This window comes from Panicum virgatum, chromosome 1K (assembly GCF_016808335.1).
Source record: "Panicum virgatum strain AP13 chromosome 1K, P.virgatum_v5, whole genome shotgun sequence".
Lineage (NCBI taxonomy): Eukaryota > Viridiplantae > Streptophyta > Magnoliopsida > Poales > Poaceae > Panicum > Panicum virgatum.
Window position 1 is genome coordinate 5,107,095 of NC_053136.1, and position 19,285 is coordinate 5,126,379.

Below are 19,285 nucleotides of genomic sequence, written 5' to 3' on the forward strand. Positions count from 1 at the left end.
GGTGTAAGCGCGCTGTGTATAAGCAAAACGCGGCTGGAAGCTCACTTCTTTCACGTCCGCACGTTGAAGCTGCGTCGAACGCCGGCCATTTGGCGGGTTTATTCTGTGTTTTTGGCTCAAACGCGCCGCATAAGCGGAAGCAAACATGCTCTTAGTCATCGCTCTACCAAAGCAGATTAATCCTCAACTATTGCGATCCTACGGGGAATATTTTCTCCTTCCAAGTGCACAAGAATACCCTTCCAATTGAGACTCTTTCATAAACCTACTACTCATCAAGGTTAAAATATTAATTAATATTTTTATTTGACAAAGTGCAATCATTTTCGTTCCAATAAAAATAGTGGAGCAATTTGTAATGTTTTGCATGTCCTAGGTGTGCTTGATAAATAAAGCAGCTGATGTTGCAGTCGCTCTAAAAAAAATCTATTGAGTGCCACTAAAATGATATTGTTGCTTGTCGCCTCTACTTTACGTCACATTTATAAGTTTTATAAATATACATTGTTTTTTACTTGTTATATTATATAAACTACTTGTGTCGGATGTAATGGAATCTATTTTTAATTTATTGTATTATATATTGGTATTTTTTTGCTACGATCAAATTAATGGAAGAATTTGTTTTGCTACCACCCCTATGTTTTATGCTAAATTATTTGTTAGGAAAATTAAATATCTTATTTATTAGGTTCGTTTTGAAAAAAAAATATACCATTACCACTTGACAAATCCTTGCCATAAATAAGAAATTCTTGTTCCCTGGGCTGTGAGGGGGGCTGGCTTGGGCTTGGTGGGGCGTCCGATTCGATTCGCTTCCTAATCCTTCTGTGGGCTGTCCAGGCCCTCGTCCAGGAAATTCAGCGTAAAGCACTCGGTTCTCGTCGTCGCAAACGGCAGCCGTTCCCCTTCTTGTTTCCCCAATCTCCCCGTAGTCGGCGTCGGCGAGTATGGCGGAGGCGGAGGCAGCGGTGACGCCAAAGGCACCTACCTGGGTGGAGGCGCAGGCGATGAGGAAGCGCCTGTCCTTGATCTCGCAGAAGGCTGCGGACCTCTACAAGATGACAAAGGATGAGAAATTCTTCTCAGGCCTGACCGAGGCTGAGCGAGAGGTGAAGCTGGCCTTACTCATGGAGGAGCGAGATTTCTTGGTGCGGCAGTATGCACGCCTCAGCTCACAGATGAGACCCCGGATTTCTCCGGGATGACCGAGGCCGACCGAGCGGCGGAGGCGGAGAGGCTCAAGCAGGAAGCGCTGGAGGAGGCGCGCCGCCTCAAGATGGAGGGGGACCATGATGAGTTTGCGGCAGGAAGGTTGGGCTCGCATCGTCGACTTCGATCCCAAGCAGGGAGGACTTTACATCAACCGATACCTCGTCGATCTGGCAACAATAAGTTTCGACCACGACGAGGAGTGTAAGTCGCCCTTGTTCCCATCAATTCTGCACTCGACGGCATCTTCTGCCGCCGGTTCGATCCACGATAATTTATCGATCCTACGGAGTATGTATCTTCCGCCTTCTGTCCATTCCATGTGACAAATTAGTTCACACAACTGTTGTAAATGTGGTCAAAATTATTCTTTTTTAACTGCTGTAAATGTGGTTAAAATTATTCTCTTTTTTTTCCCCTTTCGGGGGAAACATCTGATATTTGATTGTGTTTGCACCTTCAATCAACTACTAATTTGAGTAATCCAATCTACCCTACCACAGCGCCCCTTCGTCCGATGAGATTTACCAGAGTCTACAAAAACAACACAGGCGAGACGTGCGAGGCAGTAAACATCTTATCTGTCAAGATAGCCAGCTTGGATGTTGGCTTCCCAATCCAAGTCTATGGCACTGTCATTACGAGAGACTGCCTCGACCACAAGTGCATTTATATCTTCCGCCGTGATAGAGACCATTGCCAACTCATCAACTCAAAGGTAGAACTTCCCCTTCCTAGTACTAGGCAGTACGCTATCCTTCCTACTATGCCTGATGCATAACCTCATATTACACTCTTTTTTTTGGTATGGAGAAGCAGCCAAAATCCTTATACCACCTGCAATTGATTCCTATTGATTTTCTATTTATCCGCCAGATGTTGTCAAGTGTGTTTGAATTCATATGAAGATGGAAGTTGAAGGTTTAGGCACCACTAATTAATCATCATAATATTAGACGATGGTATTCTAATCATTATGTGACTAAAATACGTATCTTCAGAATGAAGCATATACATGCCATGCGTTTGTTTCTTGTAGACGTGATGGGCTGGCTTTCTGTATGTTCATGGAAGTACTGTATAACTAGATGGTCCATATCCTTCTGCCAATTGGGCATTGAACAATTAAATATTTCCTCATCTAAGAAAGGGCTTATGTGTGCTGTGTGGCTGAAATTTGTCCTCGTTCAACACTATATATTTTTTAAAATATGCCACTAACCTGTCATTTAAACCTTTTCGCAGGATGAACCATTGATCTTGACTGGTCCAAAACGAGGACTTGTATTGCTGGGTGATAATTATGTTGAGACTGATCTGAAGATCAAGGATCATCAAGGTCGGGACAGAGAACTCAGTAAAGGAGTCATAACAATCAGGGGCACAGCACATCGATCCTTGGAGAAATGTGAGGTTGAAAGGAAGTCTCTTGCTACCAGGCTCAGTACTGTGGATGTGTTGTATGCTGTTGTCACAGGTGCCGTGGAGGCAACTATTGCAATTAAAGTTTTGCAGGGAAATTTTGATGGAACGATCACTGTCCACACCAGCAGCATCCAGAAGAGGATTGTGATTTATGATAGAAAAATTCTTGGTACCAGGACTTATGATGGTGGGTTTCTCCGACACTTGCAGCGTGTTGTATCTGTCAATGTGAATGATTTGCTGATAATCGAAGCAATGACTGGTGATGGTAAATCTATACGGAGAATTGATTTTACTCCAAGGGGCAACAGTTTTGATGAGGATACGATCACTGTTGGTACCACCGAGATGTGTCTGATAGTTGCTTGGTCGTTAATGGACCCCTGACTGAGACTTCGCTACGGTTTGTTGTTAAGCATTGTTTGGTGTATATGTGTTTTGGTTTAACCACATCTGATTCAATGATGCGGTTATAATTAAGGATATGCGAGACCCTCTGGTGGACTTTAGAATAGCTATAGCGGGCACAAATTATCGTGTTGATCTTGTTATATTATGTGTTGAACTACTGTGTAACGTGCTAGGCTTCTTATGTGATGAGCTATTGCAAAAATTATTATGTGTGCATTGTTTGTTGTCGTATGCTCTTAATTGTTTTTTTTTTATGACAGCTGTGAGCTGTACATATCATTTGCCATGCCATTTTCTTGGAGTGGTCTCCAATAGGTCAACATAGTTTGGTTTCTCTTTTGTGTATTTTTAGGAAGAAAATTCAACATTTACCACTTATACGAGTTGTATTGGAAGGGTATTCTATATGACTGGCCAATTCTAGCTCAAGTTGGTGCATCAGATTGTTCTATATGACTGGCGTCCCGGGGTGTTTGATGGAATGCCTGGCTGCGAACTCATTCTTGATTTGATCACTGGTCATTGAACGAGACAATGGCGAATCTATTGCTTGTAGGAAATGTCTATATTCCAGATAGTTTGTAGATGCTTGCGTGCAAATTGTCAGTTTTTTTTTTGAGTTTGTGTAATTTGTGGGACCGTGACCTTAGAAACTACAATTTTCTCTCTTTTCAGTACTGAAGATTGGCCCCATCACCCTCTGTTGATGCTAATGGAGTCGGATGGCCCAGTTCCGAAGAAATCAAGATTGGTCAACTCCGTGGATTGTGCAATGGAGGAAGCACCTTCCAATGCAGTGGGTGTGAATCAGAGTCTGCATTGGACTCAGTGGCAGATACTGGACTCCATTCTCCCTACTGGCGGTTTCGCACACTCCTACGGTCTTGAAGTTGCTATGCAATCTCGCATGAACAATCAGGAAGATTTGAGGTCATTTGTCATCCAGGTCCTGGAGAACACTGGCAGCCTTCTTGTTGACTTGCAGCCTTTGTTGACTTGTGGCTCTAGGCCACTAATGTTCAGATAATGATAGAAGTTATTAGCACCTTAGAGTAGGTAGCAAATGGTGTATAAATATGAGTGCAATGCAATGAGAAAAGGCAGTTCAGTTTGCCACATTCCAGTCTCTAACTCTCAGCCAACGCAGAGAGCTGTGTGTGTGTGTGCAGAGGAGCTCAGCTCTTCTTCTACCTTGGAGTCAAGGAGAGGGAGAGGAAGGTGAGCAGGTTGCTCACCTGGTTATTGTGTTCTAAAGCCAACAAGTGGCATCAGAGCCGTACGGTGTCGTTCTAGCCTAGCGGCTGAACGATGGCTGGCGAAAACTCCCCGGCGTCCAGTGCAGGCGACAAGGGGAAGGATGTCTCGGAGGTTGTGATCAGGACGGTGCGGGAGACGAGCTCGCGGGACTGGCCGCAGCTCACTCGCACCAACTATGGCGAGTGGGTGGTGCTGATGAAGTGGCGGCTCAAGGCGCGCAAGCTCTGGACGGCCGTGGAAGTCGGCACCAAAGAAGAGGATGAAGACGTCCAGGCCATGGACGCACTGCTGTCATCCACGCCACCAGAGTTCCACGAGGCCATCGGCAACAAGAAGACGGCGAAGGAGGCATGGGACATGCTGGCTTCATTTCGAGTTGGCTCGGATCGAGCCAAGAGGGCCAAGGCGCAGCAGCTGCGCAGGGACTTCGACGACCTGAAGTTCCGCCACGGCGATGCTGTGGAGGACTTTGCGCTCCGACTCCAGTCGTTGGCAAGCCAGTTGGCAACGCTGGGGAAGAAGTTGGAGGAGGAGGACGTCGTCTGCAAGCTGCTCCGCGCGTGCCCGGCCAAGTACAGCCAGATGGCGGTTACAATCGAGGCCACCTTGGACCTGGATCAGGTCTCGCTCGAGGACGTCGTCGGTTGACTTCGCCTGGCCGAAGGGCGTTCTGATGCGCCGCTGGAGCGGAGGCAGGAGAGCGGCAAGTTGCTGCTCACCGAGGAGGAGTGGAACGCGCGCATGAAGCGGCGGACTGGGGAGAACTCCTCAAGCCGCAGCGGGTATGCCGGCGGCAACAAGGCGCGCGGGAATCCGCGCGGGAAGGGGAAAAAGAAGAAGAACTTCGACCTCGATGCCTGCCGCAAGTGCGGCAAGATCGGGCACTGGGCTAAGGAGTGCCCGGAGCGGAAAGAGAAGAAGAAGGAGGCCCACCTAGCTCAAGAAGAGAGCGACGACGACCACGCGCTGTTGATGGCGCAGTACTGCGCGCTGAAGGATGGCGAAGCTGGCGAAGCAGAGGAGGCGGACACGGAGCAGAGGACTGTGCCGCAGCCCGTCAACCTTGACGAGCCACAGGCGCGGGTGCTGCTGGGCGCGATCGGCGACGAGCTGGAGCAGAGGTGGTACCTGGACTCTGGGGCCAGCAACCACATGACGGGGAGCAGGGCCGCCTTCTCTGACCTCGACGAAAGCAAGACCGGGACGGTCAAGTTCGGCGATGGCTCGCGGGTCATCATCCGCGGGCAGGGCACGGTTCTCTTCAGGTGCCGCAACGGCGAGCACCGCGCACTCCAGGACGTGTACTACATTCCCCAGCTGCGCTCAAACATCGTGAGCATGGGGCAGCTGGATGAGCACGGGTCGGAGGTGCTCATCAAGGCCGGAGTACTAAGCATCAGGGACCGGGAACGACGTCTTCTCGCCAAGGTAACACGTTCCCGTAACCGGCTTTATCTCCTGGATTTGAAGGTGGAGCAGCCGGTGTGTCTCGCGGCGGCGTGCACGGAGGAACCATGGCTGTGGCATGGGAGGTTCGGCCACTTGAGCTTCGAGGCGCTTGGATGCCTAGGCAAGATGGTGACCGGGCTGCCGCAGATCAAGCACGTCGACGAGCTCTGCGACAGCTGCCTGGCCGGGAAGCAGAGGCGTCTGCCGTTCCCAAAGGCGGCCAAGTACCGGGCGCAGGAGGTGCTCCAGCTGGTCCACGGAGACCTGTGCGGGCCCATCACGCCGGCGACGCATGGTGGTCGGAGATACTTCCTCCTGCTCGTGGACGACTGCGTCGGTTCATGTGGCTGCAGCTCCTGACGAGCAAAGATGAGGCGGCGGAGGCCATCAGGCGCTTCAAGGCGCGGGCAGAGGTGGACTCCGGGAAGAGACTGCGCGTCCTCAGAACCGACCGTGGTGGCGAGTTCACGGCGGTGGAATTCGCCAGCTACTGCGCAGGAGAGGGAGTGGCGCGTCAACTGACGGCGCCATATTCGCCACAGCAGAATGGCGTAGTCGAGCGGCGAAATCAAACCATCGTTGGGATGGCACGCTCGATGATGAAGGCGAAGGCGATGCCGGCGGAATTCTGGGGCGAGGCGGTGAGCACGGCGGTGTTCATCTTGAACCGCTCACCGACCAAGGCCCTGAAGGGGATGACGCCGTATCAGGCGTGGTATGGGCGTAAGCCAAACGTCTCGTACCTACGCACGTTCGGCTGCATCGGGCACGTGAAGACCGTCAAACCAGGCCTTGGGAAGCTTGAAGATCGGAGCACCAAGATGGTGTTCCTGGGCTATGAAGATGGGACGAAGGCCTATCGGCTCTACAACCCGGCCCGGGAGAAGGTGGTGGTGTCCCGGGATGTCGTTTTCAACGAGGCAGCGGCATGGAGTTGGAGCACGCCCGCGGCAGGGGAAGCAGAGGGGTCCGGCGGCGGCTTGACGGGCGAATTCGTCGTCGAGCAGCTGGTGATCGAGCGCCGGAGTGGCGCAGAAGAGGCAGCGCAGGAGCCAGAAGCGGAGGCGGTGGAGCCTCCAAGTCCTGGCACGGCGGAGGTTCCGCCAAGTCCTGGCGCGGCGAGTTCAGCGTCCCCAGCCTCCCCTGTTTTTCCAGAACAGGGGACCCCGACAGCGGCGGCGGATCCTGAGTTCGCATCCCCCCCGTCCTCCTACTCGGAGTTCGTGGATGCCTACCACGACGGAGAGGAGCTCCGATTCTGGCGAGTGGACGACGTCATCGGTGATGCAGAGCTGCCGGGGCTGGCCTCGCGTCTCACCGATCCAGAGCTCATGCTCATGAGCGCGGAGGAGCCGGCCACGTTCGCGGTTGCGGAGCGTGACGCGGACTGGCGGAAGGCCATGATGGAGGAGATGCGGTCAATCGAGGACAACCGCACCTGGGAGCTGGTCGATCCGCCGGCGGGATGCCGGCCGATTGGCCTGAAATGGGTCTATAAGGTAAAGCGGGACGAGCATGGCGCCATTGTCAAGCACAAGGCTCGGCTCGTTGCCCGTGGTTTTGTGCAGCGTGAAGGGATTGATTTCGAGGAGGTGTTCGCACCGGTGGCTCGGATGGAGTCGGTGCGGTTGCTGCTAGCTCTTGCGGCGGCAAAGGACTGGCAGGTCCATCACCTCGACGTCAAATCGGCGTTCTTGAACGGCGACCTGGAGGAGAAGGTCTACGTCAAGCAGGCGCCGGGCTTCGCGGTGCCGGGGGCAGAGCACAAGGTGCTCCGGCTGTGGAAGGCTCTGTATGGGCTGCGCCAAGCTCCCAGGGCGTGGAACGCTAAGCTCGACACCACCATGGATGAGCTTGGGTTCGCACGCTGCGCCACCGAGCATGCGCTGTACACACGACGACGGGGGAAGGAAGAGCTCATCGTCGGCGTGTACGTGGACGACTTGATCGTCACCGGAGCTCGGGCGCAGGACATTGAAGAGTTCAAGTGCGAGATGGCGGCTCGTTTCAAGATGAGCGATCTCGGCGCACTCTCCTACTACCTTGGCATCGAGGTAAAGCAGAGGAGGGACTCCATCGCGCTGGGCCAGCGCGCCTATGTGCTCAAGCTGCTGGAGCAGGCCGGGATGACGGGCTGCAAGCCCATGGCAACGCCGATGGAGGAGCGGATCAAGCTGTCAAAGAACAGCACGGCGGCGAGGGTGGATGCAACGCGTTACCGGAGCATCGTCGGCGGGCTGCGGTGGCTGACACATACGCGGCCGGACATCACGTTCGCAGTCGGGTATGTGAGCCGCTTCCTCGAAGACCCGCGGGAGGACCACTGGACAGCGGCCAAGCGGGTGCTGCGCTACGTCCAGGGCTCTCTGGACATGGGCGTCGTCTTCCCCAGGCACGGCAGGCTTCAGCTGACGGCGTTCAGCGATGTGGACATGGCTGGAGATGTGGATGGACGGAAGAGCACCACAGGTGTGCTCGTCTCCCTTGGAACCGCACCGGTGGCTTGGCAGTCACTGAAGCAGAAGGTGGTGGCGCTGTCAACCTGTGAATCGGAGTACATTGCAGCGGCCACCGCGGCGTGCCAAGTCGTGTGGCTGCGCCGGCTGTTGGGTGAGCTCACTGGCGTTGAAGCTCGCCCGCCAGCACTCAAGGTGGACAACCAGCCGGCCATTGCGCTGGCAAAGAACCCCGTCTTTCACGACCGAAGCAAACATATCGATGTGAAGTTCCATTTTCTTCGGGACTGCGTCGATGGGGGGCACCTTGTCATCGAGTTCGTCGACACCGGACGGCAACTCGCTGACATCCTCACCAAGTCGCTCGGGCGTCTTCGGTTCTCGGAATTGAGGAAGATGATCGGCATGGATGAGGTCCAGGGCTAGCAGCAGGATTAGAGGAAGTAATGTAGGACTTAATCTGCAGCTGTCCCTTATCTGTTTAAGTCAAGGCAAGTCTGCAGTTTGCTAGCAAGGCAAGTTTGCAGTTTGCTAGCAGCTTTTGTTGACTTGCAGCCTTTGTTGACTTGTGGCTCTAGGCCACTAATGTTCAGATAATGATAGAAGTTATTAGCACCTTAGAGTAGGTAGCAAATGGTGTATAAATATGAGTGCAATGCAATGAGAAAAGGCAGTTCAGTTTGCCACATTCCAGTCTCTAACTCTCAGCCAACGCAGAGAGCTGTGTGTGTGCAGAGGAGCTCAGCTCTTCTTCTACCTTGGAGTCAAGGAGAGGGAGAGGAAGGTGGGCAGGTTGCTCACCTGGTTATTGTGTTCTAAAGCCAACACTTCTGCTTCCGTTTGTTTACTGTGCTAGCAAGTCTCCTGACACAGCGGCATGGGTCAAGATTGATCAGTTGCTGGAAGCTACATTGACAAACGAAGTTGTAAGGAAGGCGTCAACATCTCAAGGTTCAGCTCTGCTGAGAGTGGCGGCATCTGTCTTCACCGAGATTCAAGCACTGCAAGATCTCCAGCGGACATTCCTTGGTTCTAAGAGCGTGTCATTTCACCATGCACCTATCTTTGGGTTGATATGTGGTTTGGTTGGATTTGACGGCGAGATGGCGCAGCGGGCTTACATGTTTGTGACAATGAGGGATGTGTTCTCTGCTGCAACTAGGCTTAATCTGATTGGACCGCTGGCTGCTTCAGTGCTGCAGCACCAGGTTGCACCGGATGCTGAAAGAATGGTGCAGAAATGGAGGGATCGTGATGTCACTGAGGCATCACAGACTGCCCCTCTGCTTGATGCTTTGCAGGGCTGCCATGCTTACGTGTTCTCCCGGCTGTTTTGCTCTTGACAGTGCGGTGTGCTATCATTTCTCTCTTTCTCTCACTTTTTTACGTGATCAAATGATCTTCAAACATGGGCACCACATGGATCAGTTTCTTGATAAAAGCGCCAGTAATGCTTTGGTTTATTATTCTGATGAATTCAGTTAACTTATGCGACGAATGGTGACTAATGCGATGCAACTGAATGAGGAAGTGCTTCAGCGGAGTGATATACAGGGACCTGATGAGCAATTCATTTAACCTTTGCCTAATCCTTCTGTGGGCATATGTATTGTAAATATGTAATCTTTATTCTTTAAGATGGAGTAGGCTTGCCAAGTCCTTTTTGTACAATTCAGGGTCACAGAAAACAAGATGAACATGTGGTACATCCAACCGATGTCTGGATGGCCTTATGATGCTTTTTCCTCACCTTCGTTCAGGTTTCTGTGTGCATTACTCCTACATAGCATAGCAGATCAGGGACTAGCCAAATCGTTTTCTGCCAATCTTTAACGCAAGCGGATTATGAATTTGCCAGCCCTTTTCTTTTCGCCATTCAATGGTCACCGAAAACAGCATCAACACGGTTAAATGGTTAACCCATCCAGATATCATGATGACCTATTCTGTCAAATTTATCTCCTGCGTATCACTGAAAGCTGAAGTAGCTCTTTTCCGCAACGCACACTTTCCAACTGCTGCATCCGTGTGTTCTTCAGGTGAAACTACGCTGCTGCTTCTCACAAGCAGCATATGAACCAACCGAGCGCAATGGCGCCGGCGGCCTCCGGCCTCGCAGGGAAGCAGACCAGAAACTGCTGAAATATCCATACAAGAAGCACACCACCAGAACACGAGTGGTGGAAGGGCTACCAACATAGTAATCAGTCATCGCTCTACCAAAGCAGATTAATCCTCAACTATTACGATCCTTATGATGGAGATCACTCTAAGAAAACGGCGTGACAAATGATATAAACAACCCACAGCTGTCATCAGACAAACCAATACAGTTAAGAACATGTAACAGCAAACAATGCACAGAACAATAAGTGTAACACGATACTGCAATAAGTTAATCGCATTTCGGTTCAAAAAAAAAAGTAAATCGCATAACAAGCCTAGAAAGTTAGAGTTGGAGACAGTAGTTCAACATAACAAGATCAACAAGATAGTTTGTGCACGCCATTACTTTTCTGGAGGCCACCAGGGTATCGCGTAAACTAATTGTAACCGCGTCAGTGAATAAGAATTGGTCACATCAAAATACACATCTTCCAATGATGCTTAACATACCGTTCCATAAGTCTCAGTCAAGGGTCCATTAACGACCAGGCAACCATCACACATACCATAGTGGTACCAACAGTGATCGTATCCTCAGAAAAAGTAATAAGTCCCCCCTCAACTACGAAACCAGGAATGGAAGGTCCCTCAACTCTTAAAACCGGATAAATGACCCCTGGCTGGTTCAACTCTTAAAACCGGATAAATGACCCCCTGGCTGGTTTTGTAGGTGGTTTTCACTGACGTGGCGTTGACATGGCGCTAGGCCCCACATGTCAGCTCACTGGCCCCACCTGTCATCCTCTCTCTCCCCTCCCGTGCCTCCCTCGCCGCGTACCCCCGCCGTTGCTCCCTGTGCCGGCCACGCGCCGCCTCTCCTCCTTCTTGCGGGAGGGACCCGGCGGGTGGCGCTGGTCTCCTCGCCGCGGAAGGGGCCTCGGGGGCGGCGTTGGGAGGGGCCTCGGCGGTCCGCGGGTGGCGGGAGGAGCCTCGACGGACGGCGCGGGGAGGGGCCCTGGCGGGAGGGGCCTGGGCGGGCTGGGCCAGCGGTGGCAGGATGAGCCCCAGCGGGCGGCGGAGTGGCTCAACCGGGTGAGGCGGGGCGGAGCAGAGTAGGGCGCGGCGCCAGGCAGCGGCGGCGGCACAGCGGGGCTGAGGGAGGGAGGGAGGCGCGGGCGGGCAGCTGTGGCAGAGCAGCGGGGCGCGGCGGGGCGGAGCAGAGCAAGGCGCGCTCCCAGGCAGCAGCGGCGGCGCGGCGGGGCTGAGGGAGGGAGGGAGGCGCGGGCGGGCAGCGGTGGCGCACCGTGGCGGAGGGAGGGAGGGAGGCGACGATGGAGGAAGGGCGGCGGCGCTGCGGGGAGGGAGGTAGGGGAGGAGGGAGAGAGAGAGAGAGAGTGGAGAGGATGAAGGGGGGCCAGTGAGCTGACATGTGGGGTCCAGTGCCACGTCAGCACCACGTCAGCGAAAACCACCTACAAAACCAGCCAGGGGGGTTAGTTACCCGGTTTTAAGAGTTGCGGGACCTTCCATTCCTGGTTTCGTAGTTGACAAGTTCGGAGGGGGAGGGGGAGGGGGTTAAAATGTTCTTATTCCTCAGAAAAATTGTTGCCCTTTGGAGTAAAATCAATTCTCCGAACAGATTTACCATCACCAGTCTTTTGCTTCGATTGTCAGCACATCATTCACGCTGACAGATACAGCATGCCGCATCAGTCGGAGAAATCCACCATCACGTGTCCTGATACCAGCAATTTTGCTATCATAAAGCACAATCCTCTTCTGGATGCTGCCAGTGTGGGCAGTGATTGTTCCCTCAAAATTTCCCCGCAAAACTTTAATTCCAATAGTTGCCTCCACGGCACCAGTGACAACAGCATACAACACATCCACAGTACTGAGCCTGGTAGCAAGAGACTTAGTTTCAACCTCACATTTCTCCAAGGATCAATGTGTTGTGCCCCTGATCGTTATGATTCCTTTACCGAGTTCTCTGTCCTTCCCTTGATGATCCTTGATCTTCAGATCAATCTCGACATACAAGTCCTCGTCTTGGGCCAATCAAGATCAATGGTTCATCCTGCGAAAAGGTTTAAATGACAGGTTAGTGGCACATTTTTCAAAATATATAGTGTTGAACGAGGAAAAATTTCGGCCACAAAGCACACATAAGCCCTTTCTGTAGATGAGGAAACTTTTAATTGTTCAGTGCCCAATTAGCAGAACGATATGGACCATCTAGTTGTTCCATGAACAAACAGAAAGCCAGCCCACCGCGTCTACAAGAAACAGACGCATGACATGTATATGCTTCATTCTGAAGATATGTATTTTAGTGACATTATGATTAGAATACCATCATATAATATTATGATGATTAATTAGTGGTGCCTAAACCTTCAACTTCCATCTTTATATGAATTCAAACGCACTTGACAACATCTGGCGGATAAATTGAAAATCAATAGGAATCAATTGCAGGTGGTAGAAGGATTTTGGCCTTTTCTCCATACAAAAAAGTTGTAATCTGAGGAGACATAGTAGTAAGTTGTTGGCGCAGATTTAGGGCCAACACACGAGAGCACTTGCACGTGCAGCACGCAGCGATGCACCATCAACCGGTCATACCGGTATGGTGGACCGGTCAGGCCGGTCTTGTCGGGACAGCCTGACAAGGATCCAATGAACGCCAGCCCGGGAGGGATCCCGTCAGGGCAGGCGCACCTTGGGTTGCCTTAGACTCAGCAGACCAGTTAGGGCTTTTTCAAATACCATGAAGACGAAGGAAGAACAACATCTCGAGGTTGGAAAAGCTAGGGTAAAAAGGAAAAGTAAAGATGATGAAAGATAAATGTATTTGATAGATTCGATTGGGTTGGATGCCCTCAATCGATTATGGCCCTTTATATTTATAAAGAGGGAGGGTCTTGCCCCATTAGGAGTTGAAATCCTAACTAATCACATGCTAAAATACGACTCCAACTCGGATTACACAACCCAAAACTGGTCTGACCGCCCTTGTGAACTGGTCTGCCCGGGGTGCAGAACTTTCCGAAGCCATATCTCTCCCATCTGAAGTCCAAATCGAATGTTCGACATATGCATTTTGATCGTCTCGACGAGATCTATGCAATGGTGAAGTCCATTTTACCTTTTGAGCAACTTGATCAGACTGGTCTGACCAGTTTTAGAGACAGGTCTGACCGATCATTCCAGTCGTGCCATTTTTTGGTGTGAACAGAAGGCGGTCTCTGCTACGGCGGAAGATATAAACACACTTGCGGTCGAGGCAGTCTCTCGCAATGATTGTGTCATAGACTCGGATTCGGAAACCAACATCCAAGCTGGCTATCTTCGCAGACAAGATGTTTACTGTGTCCCAAGTCTCGTCTCACGTCTGTGTTGTTGACTGTAGTGGTATATCCCATCGGATGAAGGGGCGCTGTGGTAGGGCAGATTAAATTTCAAATTAGTACTTGAATAAGGTGCAAGCACAATCAAATATCAGTTGTTTCCCAAAGGGGAAGATGAGAAAAGAATAATTGCGTACTCCCTCCGTATATGAAAAGAAAATCATTTTAAGTTTGTTTTAAGTCAAATATTTTAAACTTTTACTATAAATAACTTTTTGAATTTAAAAAATATGAAAGCGATGTAAGTAGATTCATCTTGAAATATTGTTTCGGGAGCGGGATAGCCGGGAGTGAGATCGGGAGTGGCATAGCCGGGTATATGAAAACGGATAAAAACAAACGAAAATACAATGGAACAATCGAGAACCGGGAACTTGAGCCGGGATCACGATTATATGTTCAAACCTGTGTTATGTATCTTTGGTAGTGCTACATAGTTGTGACATTCTGTGCGGCTACTGCACGGCGGATTTGCTGTTGCTGGGTACGGCGCACTGGGCAAGCCCCTTATTCTAGCACGGGAGCACCACAGCCTACAGAGCTGCACACAGCACACAATGACACAACTACATAAGCACACCTCCATCAGCAGTTCAACACTATGCACTGTCTACAATTAAAGAAATCTAAATACCAGTATATACCACAAGAGAATTACAGAAGAATTAGACAAACAAGTTCACTGTCCACAATTCACATGACCAAGTCCAAACAACCCCCACAACTAGTGTAGTACAAGAGTAGTCCACAAAGCAACTAATCAAAGGTGCAAGACACATTAGCACCAGCAGTATAGAGCCTGCACGGCGGCCTCCTCTAGTGCGCATTAGCAACGCGCTGTGCCCTTGCCTGGAGATTTTAGGCCAATGGAGAACAGGAACTGGCGGTGGCGGGTGGCCGGATTCGATTTTGAGGGGCGTCGGGGATAGGGAGAAGACCAGTGGGCGTCCGTCTTCGGGGTAGCTCCGTATTCTGCAGCTAGATGCTTGGATAGTTGGATGGGGAGCTGCCTTGAGTTTTAAGAGGTGTTTGGGAGCACTCCGCTGCATCAAATTTTGCTCCACTTCATGAAAAAATATCCAAACATCTCAACTAACTTCACTTCACTCCACCAAAAACTAAATCCACTCCATTTTTTTTGGAGCTCCTCAAGAGATGCTCCACCAATTTTTGGAGCTGATGGAGTTAAATAAAATTACTCACCATGCCACTAGTTACACAGACCGCTGCCGATCCCACGGGCTGCTCTCGTAGGCCCCGCTGGTCCCGCAGGGCGCCGCAGTCGCTATTCCTGAAGGCGGCCGCCCCGCCGCAGGCCGCCACCGCCGCCGCTCCCGCACCACAATGAGGAAGGGGATGGGTAGGCAGGGCCCCTCCTGCCACCGCCCGAGCTCGGGTCTGACCGCCTGATTCCACCCCAGATTGGGATAGAAATGAGGAGGAAGAAGAAATATGACACGCAGAAACAGAACCCGCGTGGAAGTGAGATGAGAGGTGGTTGGGCCGACCTAGGCCTAGTTGGGCTGGTCAGATATCTGCTGGGCTGGCAGAGTGGAAGGAGTTGGGCTGGTCTTTTAGAGTTGTGGAGTGGAGCCACAAAATATTCAAACGGACTTGATGCAAACTGACCCCTTAACTAATTAAATCGGTAGGCCAATCATCCCATCTCATATACCTTGAGTGGAGTCTGGAATGATCAGACGACAAACCATCTAAATTTTCTTGTACTCCATATGGTTTATGTAGTTTCTAGCTACAGTATTAGCCTATTGCTTATTTATATGGGTTTTAGATGCAACAGTGAGTTGACTGTATCATAACAAGGAAAATAAAAGAGTTACTAAAGTTTTGCTACAAGGATACAGTTCCAAGTTAAATTAATCCAATCAAGATTCTAATGTCTGAGCCATAATTGGTTAGGTTGAGCCAAAATTTCAAACAAACATTGATAAAGTTTAGATCAATTGAGTTCAGAGCAAGCGATTCTGATGTCTAACACAGTGACACCTTAAATACAGCTTACACTACCACCATTGTCCACAAGATCACCATCCCAATGAAAATGTGTTCTAGATGGACATAACAATCCTCGGACATGTTGGAAAACAGAGGACAATCACAAGACAGATAAAAAAGAGACGCAGAGAGGAGAGTTTACCTCAAGAACTGCAGGTTACGTGAACTGATCTTGGTTTACTCCAACATAAGGGATCAGTTGCCTCTGGAAAAAACTGCTGCTGCCTCTGCGGCTGCCGCCATTTACGATCACACACAGAAAAACCACCGCTGCCGCTACCGCCGTTTAGGAGCACTCGAGCAAAGGTTTACTTGGCTTAAACCATTATTAAACAGAGATGGGATGATTAGTGGACTGATTTAGTTAGTCAAGGGATTGATTTGCATCATTTGAAACATAAGAGATGAAAATCACACTTTGACAATACTTAAGGGATTAAATATACACTTTTCCTTTTCCGTATTTTTAATAATCCCATTGTGCGATTGTTGCCGTTAGGATCACACGAAAAGCCCCAATTTTTCGATCGGGGGTTTCTCTTCGGAAACAATCCAGAGAAAAATGTTGCATTTCTATGTAATGTTGTCAATTTGGGAAGTTTTCTATTCTACTGGCGTATTCTTTATTTCTATACTGAATGTTTCACTCTCCAACAGGCACCAACCATGGTGTGTCAACTCCACAAGGATGTGGAGACCATGGTCCAAGGGCATAAGTACCTCATTTAGTGGTTTCTTCAGCTGCTAGACAATGTGATTGAGCCCTTCGGAGACGTGGAGGCCATGGTCCAGGGGCACAGGGACCTCATTCAGTGGTTTCTTCAGCTGCTAGCCAATGTGATTAATGAAGGAATATGGGGTAACAAAAACAAAATTTTTCTACCTCATAAACCAGGATTACTGCAGTTATAAATCACGAGATTACCACTAGACGCGCGGATGCGGAACTTCTGAAGCACGTCGGTGTCGTGCAGATGGAAGCCGGCAGTGCAATTGCGAGATGCGGCACCTCCAAGGTATCCACACGTATGGAAAGAAGCGTTGCGATCCGGACTGCTAGGTCCGCGAGGGCGACCTAGGTGCCACTGTAGCAGGTACTGTTCACGCGCGCGAACAGTAGCTAGGGCTAGGGTTAACCCTTAGGAGCCCCCTTTTTTGCTTTTATAGCCCCTGGGGCACCCCGTAGGTGGGCTCCTCTTGGGCCCCACCTTGGGCGCATTCTTTTGAGCCTGAGAGGCTCATTAGTGCACCTAAGCTCAGTCTAATTCGGATCTCATCCTTATCAGACTTCTTTCCCTTAAGTGTATGACCTTATGGGCTCACATGCGAATAGACATGGCCCGAGTACTCTTACTCGGCCCAATAGTAGATTGCGGCCTCTAGTAAGACATGTCAACTCCTATACGCACGCAAAGATCATATCAGACGAGCCGTCACAGTGTCATATACATGTTGTTTCTTTTGCCTCACGATATTTGGTCTTGCTCTAAGCTGACCTCTCTTTCTCGATGTCGTAATTCAGATCCTTGGTTAACACTTAACCTCAGCATGGCCATGCACTTCTTGATTTGACTCACTCGAGGGGCCCAGAGATATCTCTCTCAGACAGAGAGGGGCAAATCCCATCTCGACTGACTATGTCTCACAGCATGCTTCTTGGCAAATCCGAAAATCACCTTTATAACTACCCAGTTACGGAGTAGCGTTTGATGGCTCCTAAGTAAGTCAGTTCACATCTTGAGTACATGCAACAATCTCAGGTTTAAGGGCACAACGTACATATTGTGTAATGAGAAATCACCATCTCTCGTGTTGGGTCAGTTCAGACTCGTGTCCTACATGAGTCCACATTATTAGTTTAACATCTCCATGTCCATGACCTATGAAACATAGTCATCAACTAATACATGTGCTAGTCTAACATTCATGTGTGTCTTTGCATGAACTCCGACTACGAACATCTTTAAAATAACCATACAAGTAAAGAGTTTCACAAACAATTCACATAATCGTTAATCAATACAAGTTGCCTTTCATGAATATTCAATGAACACTTTATTAATCATGAATACAAGGAAATATGATCATCTATATGATTGCCTCTAGGGCATATTTCCTACAATTGAGCCCTTCGGAGTTAGCTTTGATGGTGAGCATCACAAATGAAGGGTTCCTTAAGATTATCATGCGTCTTCCACTTGAGTATGTCACACCTAGGCAGCCGGAAGATGTTATATCCATCTTCTCCTTGTATGATTTGTATCTATTGTGATTCCTAAATGGCAACAAATGGCGATTCTTCAACGATGCAAGGTTGGAAGGTACCGGAAACTTAGATGATGAGCATGAGGGTTTGTTGGAGAGGCCCAGCTTTGATGGTGGGTACTCAAGTGATGTCTTCAACAGTGTGAATATAGGGTTCTTTGAGCTCACTATCACACATGATGTTCTGAGGAACTACTCCGAGCAGGTGAAGAAAGAGACTGACAACATCATCAATGCCCTCCTTAGGATCATTTATGTCATTCCGAAAGCTACACATTTCCCCGCTTGGTTTGAGAGTGTTCAGTCTATCATCTCCAAAAATAACAAAACAGTGGTTGACAACTTCTTTGCTAAGTAGTTTCAGAACTGGAGTGCGATTAGCAAGACAGTGTGGGCTAGCTCACAAGGATTCAAGCCTATTTTTTACTACCTAGTATACAATGATGCATTTACTTCCTTGAGTGTAGTTCGCAATAAACTAAAGTTGAAACCAAAGCCGGATGGTAAGTCTGTGATAGATGCGGAGCTGGAAGCAAAGTCCCCGAAGCAGCTAGCACTACCTCCATGATTAGGATCTTAGGATGAGATGGAAAGGAGGAGAATGACAAGGAGAGGGATGCTAATGCCAAGGAGACAGAACCTGTTGGCAAGCGCCAAGGAGGGCAGGGCTTCGAGAATAGAAAGACCAAAAATGTTTTTTTTCTCATTGTCACCTTGTTGTGTCTAGTATTAGTGATACTTTGTGTAACAGCCCAGGGGAACAGTGTCGGGCCGGTTACTGTAGCAAGACGGGTTACTGTAGACAGAGTACTGTAGCCGAATTGGGCCGGGCCTGATGGCGGTTACTGTAGCTCGAGCACTGTAGCACGTCTGGTACTGTAGCATCGCGGCACTGTTCATCCGCGGGGATTGTCCCATACTGAAAGTTGGTTGAGAGCCAGACCAATTTAAATACCGAGTCACGGGAAGCTAATTAATTCCGGATCGATTTTTTTTGCGCGAAGCGAGGACGAAAGCGCAAGTGGATTAATTAGTAGGTGTGGTTTACTCAACTTGAAGAGTAGATCTTAGCCGTTATCCCGGGCCGGGTCGTTACACTTTGTGTCTTTCTTTTACCTTAATTTGTCATATGTAGCTAGGATTACCCTTGTGCGGTGAAATAGGATTTTTTTGCTATCTAATCGGTGATGTTCTGGTAATAGCCAAATAGACAGTAGATTGTTTAACTATCTTTGCAACAGTCAAATCTGCAGAACTTTCTTTTACATAAAATTTTGG

General features: G+C 49.7%; 1 protein-coding gene across 1 annotated transcript; it reads left to right on the forward strand.

The window, feature by feature from the left end:
• Positions 1-3,721: 3,721 nt before the first annotated feature.
• On the forward strand, positions 3,722-9,969 carry LOC120662892 (urease accessory protein F-like). Its single transcript, XM_039941972.1, has 2 exons — positions 3,722-4,021; positions 9,032-9,969. The coding sequence occupies exons 1-2, from the start codon at positions 3,755-3,757 to the stop codon at positions 9,551-9,553; spliced, it is 789 nt and encodes a 262-aa protein (XP_039797906.1). The 5' UTR covers positions 3,722-3,754; the 3' UTR covers positions 9,554-9,969.
• The last annotated feature ends 9,316 nt before the right edge of the window (positions 9,970-19,285 follow it).

Coding starts and splice junctions, on each gene's coding strand:
- LOC120662892 (XM_039941972.1), top strand. CDS start 3,755: ATGCTAATGGAGTCGGATGGCCCAGTTCCGAAGAAATCAAGATTGGTC. Junction 4,022..9,031: donor AGAACACTGGCAGCCTTCTT/GTTGACTTGCAG, acceptor TGTGTTCTAAAG/CCAACACTTCTGCTTCCGTT.